Here is a 10040-nt window from a genome sequence, read left to right on the forward strand (position 1 = left end):
AAGACAGTCATCCCAGGGCACGGGCAGCTCCCTGTGTTGTGGTTCTTGTTGTTGTAGTTGCTGGGAGTAAACACGGCCCATTTGGGGGAGAGATGAAAGGAAGCAAATGTGAGAGTTAGTGGGGAGAAACAGAGAGAGGAAGGAGAGGTGAGACCCCCCTCGGACTGCCACAGAGAGAGGAGGAGAGAGGGTGGGGGCAGAGCAGAAGAGACAGAAAAATAAGCAATATGAGGAGAAAGAAGGGATATTTACCCATTCTTTCATGCAGGCCCTCTCCCGTTCCGTGCGGACTGCTTTCATCAGTTCATCCCATTTATGACACTGGATTGAGGTCTGGAGATTGGGATGCCAATCAAGAACATTGATTTACTCTAATGGAAGTATGCCTTGATCATTTCATGCTGATCGATCTGCGACCAAGCTTGGAGTTGGAGATAAAGGGTTTATATATAGGCTTAAATATACTGGTATGTTTTGTAATCCCACCAGGGCTAGAGCATAAAACATATATAACTATTGCTAGTACTCATGTTTATATTGTTTGCCCCTTTGTCTCCTTCCCCTGAGCTCTAAATTATGATTTCACACCTTCTCTGAAATTTTTAGCTCACAATATAAGATGTAGGACATATATTTTCTTATGCACTTATGTCATTTTGAACCTGTAATTTGTACTATATTTTAATCTGTAATTCTAGACTGTATTGCACTTTTATAATGCTCTTATGTGATAAGGGCATCTGCTAATAAACAAATAAATACATTATAATATCACTGCTCTGCATTCCCAAAAAGGTAATTTTTTGTTTCACCTGACCAGAAAGCATGGTTCCAATTGACAATTGTTTTTGGCGAATTTATCCCCAGGGATAACAGTATTCAATTGAAGCATTTATTGAAATTAACGTCATCCCCAATAGAGATGGATCTATTCGCATTGGGGATGTTTTGCTCGTGTTCCTATTGAGAGATGGATGGATTCCAAAAATGATCAGCAAATTAAAAAGGTTCTAAATAAAACATTTGGTCAAATAGCTTGTTCAACTTTTTATAATTTGCATGGTTCTTCTGGAAAGCTCACAAGGCATCTCAGAGGGGTTAGCCACTCCCTTATTCCCCAAATATATCCTTCACTTGCGCACAAAGGACACACTGCAGGAATGCTGTCTGACCAGTTGTGGAAGTGTTGACAATGAGAATGGAGTATTTCTCAGGATCCAGCTACTGGCTCATTAAGGGAGTCTTAAGTGTTACACAAAGCAGCTGCACCCACTGAGGGGACAGACTGTCCAAATATGCAAAAAATCTAATTGTGCATAAACCGTGCCATCAGCTGCTTGATGTAGAACTTAAAGGAGCAGTAAAATGGAGAAGTTCAATTAAAAATAAATAAAACAGCAAAACAACCAATACATTTTCATATTAGTTATATTATTATTGTTTACAAACACAAGATCTAGAGACAATAAATAATAAAACCATTCCTGGTGTCATCCTTTTTTTTTAAGAATCCGATCCATGGACAGGAAATAAACATCCATCAAGCGTTTCCAGTACATGGCAGTACTGTGAACAAGCACAATAACAATGGGAGAACCAAAAACACACTCACAATACATATATGATGAAATGAGCAATAATTGTGGATGTAAAGATTGGATGTCAACCAATGCAGACAAACTTGACACCTATTAGTGAAGTTATTAATTGAAATATATATTGCTTTATTTTTTTTATTTGTTTACTGTAATTCTCTGTTGTTTTTCTTTCATCTTTGCATCTGGACTACAATGTCAACCATCTTCTGTGTCTGCAGTGACATTACAGCATGAGGAACACAGAATTTTCAATTATGCTTTCGCCAAGACTTGAGGTAGTTCAAAGAATTGTATTGTGTATTCTCGATATTACCATGTTGGAGAAGCTCTGACATCAACAAAATGCATGATTTGGACTCTTAACTCTTAAAGATCATGTTAAAGCAAAGCACAAATGAATCGAGCATTTCTTAAAGGTAAGCCCTTGTGTTGTTTACAAATTATGCTATAAATACTGCTATCCAGTGATTAGGTTGTTCTAACAGTTCTTAAAGATAATTTGGAAAAAACTAACTTCCAATTACCAGGAACAATTATGGACAAATATGAATGGAAGAAGCTGAATGGCAATCTCACTTGGCTTTAAATCTCAAACCTCAAAGTATCAATCAAGCTACATGAATTCAATTGATTTGTCAAATAATAGTATAATCAACACATCACGTTATATAGTTATAAATATAAACCTAAGGACACAGAAAATAAGATACCTGACACAGGGGACCAAATCAAAACACTTACTGCAAAAACAAAAGGCAGCAGGTTAAAAATTCAAAACTTCCAATTCGTCCTACTAAACAAAACCTCTCCTTCCAGCCAAAGCCAAATGAAAGGGGCAATGGTGAGATAAATAAAAAAGGCTTGGTCACCAATCGGCACCTGATATTTTTTACTTTTACAGGGGGTGAAAACCAGCCAAAAAATAAGCAATAATTAGAAAGCCAGAGATTCCATCAATCTTTAGTGTTTTTCTCTCAGTTCCACCTATTACTTTTCCACATTCCCTACATCACTAGTAGTCAGAATAAATACTTATAGAAATAAGTAATATTTAGAAAATAATATTGAAACCTGATTTAAAATAAAATAATGTGTTCGTTTATGTTATCATAGATCTTGCTGGTGTGTTGTATTCGTCTAAGACTTATCCAAAGCCTTGGAAGAGCGTGAAAAATATGTTTAACCACAAATAAATATAATTTGATATACCTTATTAGCCAAACTGTACAAAGCGCAAATATTGGAAAGCTATCCTGACCTACTTCACACATAATCTTATTAAACTTGAATCATATCATACTGCAAGTTGTTGTTAATGACCACGTTGCTACACAATTGGATGCAGCTGATTTGTTTTGTATAATAAAATTAAAAAAATGTACAACCAATGTATTAGTTCTATTTGGTTTTCATTTTACTGTAATGATTCACTTACTATCACACTTATATACAGTTACAAGCATGTTCTATGTATTGTTTTAATTTATATATAGATGTTTTTACCAGCAACAAAATTATGTTACAGTGTTTAATCCCATTTTATTTTTCCTATGTTTATTTTTCTACTGTTACTTATTGTTTTGTGTACTTCATTGATATAAGATGTTAAGGAAACGCCTTCAGAATTTAACATGGGCTTTTGCAACTATTAGAATTGTTAACTTCTTATGTTTAGGTTTTAATGCTTATTTCCAAATTTGTGATATATTTGTGATACCACTCCCCTTCTCCTACCAATGTAGGGAAAATGGGCATTCTTCAACCTTGTTTTGCTGCCGGGATATTTTACAGGTCTTTAATTCTTTGGATTTGGTCACAGGAAAGCTTTCATATCTACTTTCCTGCTGTCGTAACTTTGGTTTGGTGGAGCCGACAGTTTGAGTTATAAGGTTTGAGTTCACAAAGTGATTTAATTTACTGATCTGTACCTGAGTCAACGAGTCATTGAATGAATACACAAATAAATAAATAAATGAAACAGATTCCGTAGAGATATCGTATTTCTAGTCTGTTTGACCTGTAAATGTGACGATTCATGAAAGCTGGCAGTTGTCATCTCTTTTTTAAAAGAATATTGAATATAAACTTGGTGTTGTTGTTCAGTATAAAGTTTTGCAAAACATACTGAGAGAAAACAATTAATTTAACTTAAATGCTTTATTTTACCTCCTATAATCTGTATGTTTTGGTGTAGCCCAAGTTGAGATTAAAGGGGATATACTGGATAAAGACATTAGCAACATTTATGGCTGAGATGACATCAGGTCAGATGGACAATGTCACCCAGTCTGGTGGGATGAAAGACGGGATGGATCGGCAGGGTGGGTCAGGTGGGTCTCAGGCCCAGTGGGCGTGGTGCTGCCGGGCCGTGCTCTCCAGGAAGAGGGCGTGGCTGGCGTATAGCTGGAGGGCAGAGTCCACATCCACCCAGCTCACCTGCCCGGCGTCGTCCCCTGCTTGGAGGGGGAGTTCACTCACACTGTTCCCTGCACAACGAGGACAGACACAGCCGTCAGCGTCACAGCCATCGCAACCAACACAACGGCAACAATGCAAGCAGCCGTAATCAGGGCTACAATCGGTCTGTTGACATTTTTGGTCAAGATAACCGAGCAGAAGAAGAGTCACCTGTGTCATCGTGGAAGTTGACCGCGACTGTTTCCATCCAGGCGTTATCTGTGTTTCTAGGGTCGTCAACATAGCCCTTATATATCTACAGAGGGAGAGACAGAGAGAGGGGGGACAGGGAGAGAGGGAGAGAAAGGGAGGCAGAAGGGGACAGAGAGAGAGAGAGAGGGCGAGAGAGATGGGGAGAGAGGGAGAGAAAGATAAAAGGACAGAAGGGGAGAGAGAGAAGGGGAAAGAGAGAGGGGGAGAGAGAAAGAGGGAGACAGAGAGGGGGGGTGGAAAGAGAGAGGTGTTATTATTTAATTAAGAGTGTCGGACTACTGTAGCACATGAATCCTCGCTCAGAGGAGGGTGACTGGTTTCTCTGACCTGCAGGCTGGGGTTGGTGAAGAGCTCTGTGATCCGCTGGCTGAGCCTCTCTCGCTCCTGGGGGGGCGTGTCCAGGGAGTTGAGCGCCTCCTCGGAAAACTCCCTCTGCAGAGTGAGAGACACGAGCTCTCCGGCGTCCACCATGCCCTGTCAGCAGACACACGGGGAGCACTCAGACCCCAGGGTAACACTGACCAGCACCAGTGCTACTCTGGACAGACAGACAGACATCAATGTGACACAGAGACAAACAGATCCACTGGAGTGAATCTTTGTACCGACACACTAAAGTGAGAGAGAGAGAGAGAGAGAGAGAGAGAGACACACACAAAGTTGGACAGAACGACCCCCCCAGTCCCCCTCGTCTCATAGGCACACAGTGAGACAGACGGCCAATCACACTGACCCCGGGGATGGCCCACTCTCCACAGTCCTTGCGCTTGATGGAGACGAACTGCAGCACCGGCAGCCCCGAGCGGGGGCTCACCACCTTCTCCCCCGAACTATCCCTCCGCCACCTGCAGCACAGAGAGGGAGTGGGGGGCCGGGAGAGGGACGACAATAAAACCTTAACATTTATTTGTAAATCAAAAATATAGAGACTCTTGCCAACAATAAAGGATGCCTCCTATGGCCTGGATCCCACTGGTCAACAACAGGGTAAAAGAGTTCAGCACCCAAACTGTACACGTAACAAAAAACAGCTCCTTCCCTAAGTGTCCCATGATGCCATTCACCCCTCGGTTACAAAGTGTTGCAAGGGATGCTGGGAGATGAAGTGGATTGCTGTTACCTTGTGATGATGGGGTCAGCAGCGTGGTTGGGGCCCCAGCGGCCTAGTAACCCTCTCCCAGCTGTCCCAGTACGGCCTCGAGGGTTACTGGAGTGAGGAGGAAGGAAAGAGAGGTTAATACTTTGACACAATTGTATATGCCCATTGCACAGAGAGAGAGAGACAGAGAGAGAGAAAGAGAGAGAGAGAGAAAGAGACAGAGACAGAGAGAGAGAGAGAGAGAGAGAGACAGAGAGAGGTGAGTTTGCTTTAACAGACTGACACATACATGCAGTCCTAAAAATATTGACTCACAGCGGCCGGCCGTTCTCCAGTTTGTACGCCCCCTCATGGCTCTGTCTGTCTATGGCCCCATCCAGAGCATTGAACTGAGGAGAGAAGGAACTGAGGGAGAGAGATGGAATATTACCGTGTTGTCATTTCATGTCTTGCTCTGGGAAAACAACACATTTTGTGCAGCCAAAAAAAGCATTATGAGACAGAGCAGAGAGGACAGAGAGAGACAGACAGATACAAGTGTAAAGAATGATAAAAATGGACAGAGAGAAAAACAGAGACCCGAGAGTGAAAGAGGGACAAAAAGAGAGAACAACAGAGACAAGGGAGTGACAGAGGGACAAAGAGAGAGAAAAACAGAGACCTGGGAGTGAAAGAGGGACAAAAAGAGAGAAAAAGAGAGACCCGAGAGTGAAAGAGGGACGAAAAGAGAAAAACAGAAACATGGGAGTGAAAGAGACAAAAAGAGAGAAAAACAGAGTCAAGGGAGTGAAAAAGGGACAAAAAGAGAGAATAACAGAGACCTGGGAGTGAAAGAGGGACAGAAAGAGAGAAAAGGAGAGACAAGGGAGTGAAAGAGATAAAAAGTGAGAAAAACAGAGACACAGGAGTGACAGAGAGACATATACAGACACAGAGACAGAGAGAAACACAGACAGAGAGACCGACAGTCGGCTAGTGTGTTTCTCAGTCGTACCCAATGTCCGGGTCGGCCCAGACGGGTTGTTTGAGGACGGCGGGGGCTGTGTAGGTGGGGGGGCTGTACTCCGGCCAACTGCTCTCCCAGCTCACTCTCTCATCGGGCACGGGCAGGCGCTTGACCTCTGACCCCGGATACAGAGCGCACCTGGCCTTCACATGGGGAGGTAGAGAAGGGGGAGACATCGTGTGCAGACCGGAACGACAGACAAACGGAGGACCAGTGTGCGCAGACTGGGCAAGAGAAAGGGTGGCTTTTACTAAGGGACAACTGGGAGCACTGTGGAGAGAGAGAGAGAGAGAGAGAGAGAGGATGAACAGGGTTAACAGACATACAACTCTGAAAAAAATTATTCCAAGTTCAGAAATCAATGTTAAGTGTCTTATTTTTTCCCAGAGCTGTATTTACTGTAACTGGATACTACACTGCTCTGAGGGAAAGATAGAGAGGGAGAGGGTTAGCATACATGCAATGTGCCTAATGGTTTATTTATGTAATGTCTGTTTGCTATATTTTACATAATTTCAACTGTTAAAGGTCTATTTTTGTTTATTTTATTGTATTGTTTATTTGCGATACTTTTGTTGTCTGTTTACCACTCGGTAAAGCACTCTATGGCTACCCTGTGCAGGGCGCTATACAAATACAAATTGATTGATTGATTGATTTTAAGTTCCTGGAGTCTTAAAAAAATAAACAAAAATCAAACAGACAAAAGCCTTTTGCTGTAAAACACCACATGACAAAAATAGTGTAGGTGATCACTTGAAATTAATATTATGGTTTTTAAAAGCCTTGGGCTAATTTTGCACATGATGGTTGCTTCAGAACCTAAGAAAAGTGAGCAATGAGAGCATCTCCATTCGTCTCATCTGACTCATTTCGTTCCTTCCACCTAATAGATCCCAAAACACGGACCAGCCGTCTCTCTCGCTCCAGAGGGGCTCAGCCAGGCTCATCCACACCGCTGGGACAGCTTGCTCCAGACCCCACCTCTCCCTGCTTCAATCAGTGCCACCTGTTTTCTGCCAGTACAGGTTTTCACTTTGAGCTCAATCCACATGAGCTGACTTTAATAGTACTTTTCAGGACTTAAAAGCCTTAAATGATATGCCCTCTGTTAGCAGCCTCCCCTGGCCTTAACAGAGTCAGTGTCTTTAAAGCAGCCTCTGCAGTACAGTGTAGCAGGAGTCTCCTCCCCTGGGTCTGGAGAGCGACTGGACAATACATCATTTCAAAAGCAAGCAAACAAACAACAAATACAACAATAACACACACTAAGATACTAACAGAAAACATAAAAGGCATTCATTTGCATTTGAAACGTGTATTACATTACATTGTGTCTGTCACTGTCGCGCAAGGGGGATGTTACAGCAACCTCGATTTGCATCAGGATGAGCATCTCTAGTGTTATGACATGATCGGTATTTTTTCAGGTTTTTATGATCTTACCCTTTACTCGCCGAGCACAGCCCGTAGGGGATCCCCAGTAGTGTCAGTGCGATGCGGATCGGCCCGGGCCCGGCAGCAGACAGCTGCAACATACCAGTCGAAACACACACTTACGAACAACGTAACCAGGAAGTACAGGCGCATCAGGTCGAATACAGTACTTGCATGACGTCATTTTTGCGCTGCCAGCGGCGACGCCCCGCCACCATGTTTGGAAGGGACAGAAGAGCGGCTTTGCGTGTGGGTTGTCGAGGGGGGTGATCTAAAATCTGCCTTAAACACAACAGTAATAGTTATATTCGAGACATTAATGTGGGAGATGAAATTCCAAACTGTAGTAATACGATGTGATATGATACGACGTAAACACTGCCCTTGTTATGGCAGTTGTGTATCGTTGAATGCACTCACAGCCTTCATGTGTTACTCTGTGATTCGTTTAGTTTGGTTAATAATAAATAACATATTTTCAGATTGCGTTGAAAGAAATCTAACAGGAATCAAGGAGTTAACAGGAATCAAGGGTGACAGACAAAAGTTACATTACATTATTACATTATTATTATTATTATTATTATTATTATTATTATTATTATTATTATTATTATTATTATTATTATGTAAGTTATAAGTTACTTACTTGTTAGCACACACCCTTATCCAGGACCACTTACAGTTTCCATAAGAAACATTTCAAAACATTACAAAGTGCAGTAATACAAAAGTACAAAATACAATATGCATACATCCCGGAGTGGTCTGGAGGGAGTATAAGGAGAGATGAGAGTCTGTAGGTAGCTAAGTGTAGCCTGGTCAAGACAACGGTAGTGTAACACCCCCCCCTACTGGGTGTGTAAACTATTGGGTTCGCTGTTACTCCCTTTTTTTTCTATACCCTGTAAGGTCCAGTAGCACAGGATTACAGATTACTCGTGCTGAATGCAATTATGTTCTTGTAATCACAGACATGCATACGGGGTGTGTGTGGTATATGAAATCCAATGTGTGTGTTATTTTAGTTTATCTGAGAAAAGAAGGATTTTGTTGCAACTTGCAATTCAGCTTCTAATGTAACACTGCTACTAGGCAGCAGGGGGCCCCCAAGCCCCACAGGGCCCCACACGATTGCATGGTTTGCAAAACCCTGCGTTACACAGTCTTATTAGGAAATGTCTGGCTGGGTACTTGCCACAAGACTTGTTTACAGATAACTGAAAGATACTTGCCTAACAGAGGATGTCTTTCCTTGGAGGCTCGAATTATCTGTGTGGTTGCGAGTACGTACTGAGCAGTCGAATAGAGCGTGCTTTGATAGGGGTACACACAGCAGAGAACAGGCATTATCAATATTTACGCTTCAGTGCCATATATAGAAATGAACAGATATGATCAATACCAATCTTCATCAGTCTAACAAACAGGCTTCAATAATTGCAATTGAAGATAACTTTCAAAGGTGTCACAGGGTGCTGCAGACCAATGCTTTTCTTACTCGGTTTGCTTCTGCTAGCTGCTATTATGCGACTGTACTGATCTTATGGTTTTATGACTATTAATAACTGTGTCTCTGTACCTCTGTTAGAAAAAATGTTATTTGCAGACTTCAAATAAAACCACAGTTTTAATATTGGGGGAAAAAACATCTGCAGTGTAATATCGTCTGGCCTAAACACTTAGGCCTCAACACTGATGGCTTTAACCTTAGTCATAAAATGCTGATATGCAAATTAGGTGTTTTTGTAGTTCAAAATCTCAGTTTTTAGTCACACATGAAAGGAGTGTTTGAAATGTCATTCCTTCAGCTCAGAAATCTTTCTAAATTAACATGTGCTTTCTTTTCAGAAGATTGAGAAACATCATACTATATAGATCTGACATTAAACCTAAACTTATAGCTACACATCTCTTGAAATTCAAAGTAGATCTTAGAGCGTCTTTCTCTATAGCTTATAGTTGTGTATTATAGGCTTCCAGGCCCCTATTCCACATTTATGACTGAATTTAGTGATCTATCCAACTTGGGCATAAACTATGATAAACTCATTATATTGGGAGATTTTGGGAGATGGTATTTGCAATGAACCAGGTGTGAATTCGCCTTTACATGGCCTGATATGTGTTAAACCAAATGAGTTTATTTAGCAGAAACCTGTAGTATTTGCTCAAGGTATTTTGAAAAGTAACAGTTAGCGTTAGGTTATAGCAAAACCATTAGGCATTA

General features: G+C 41.5%; 1 protein-coding gene across 1 annotated transcript; it reads right to left on the reverse strand.

Moving 5' to 3' along the window:
* Positions 1 to 1410: 1410 nt before the first annotated feature.
* nudt9 (nudix (nucleoside diphosphate linked moiety X)-type motif 9) lies at positions 1411 to 7966 on the reverse strand. The gene is made up of 8 exons (XM_066721954.1): positions 7820 to 7966; positions 6362 to 6643; positions 5683 to 5772; positions 5389 to 5475; positions 5002 to 5113; positions 4596 to 4742; positions 4227 to 4311; positions 1411 to 4084 (listed from the first exon to the last, which is right to left on the reverse strand). Exons 1-8 carry the CDS (start codon positions 7909 to 7911, stop codon positions 3936 to 3938), a joined length of 1044 nt encoding a protein of 347 aa, XP_066578051.1. The 5' UTR covers positions 7912 to 7966; the 3' UTR covers positions 1411 to 3935.
* Positions 7967 to 10040: the final 2074 nt, after the last annotated feature.

The sequence above is a fragment of the Amia ocellicauda genome, chromosome 14 (genome assembly GCF_036373705.1).
Source record: "Amia ocellicauda isolate fAmiCal2 chromosome 14, fAmiCal2.hap1, whole genome shotgun sequence".
Taxonomy (NCBI): Eukaryota; Metazoa; Chordata; class Actinopteri; order Amiiformes; family Amiidae; genus Amia; species Amia ocellicauda.

Coding starts and splice junctions, on each gene's coding strand:
- nudt9 (XM_066721954.1), bottom strand. CDS start 7,911: ATGTTGCAGCTGTCTGCTGCCGGGCCCGGGCCGATCCGCATCGCACTG. Junction 6,644..7,819: donor CTGTGCTCGGCGAGTAAAGG/GTAAGATCATAA, acceptor CTCTCTCCACAG/TGCTCCCAGTTGTCCCTTAG. Junction 4,312..4,595: donor TCACCAACCCCAGCCTGCAG/GTCAGAGAAACC, acceptor CTCCCTCTGTAG/ATATATAAGGGCTATGTTGA.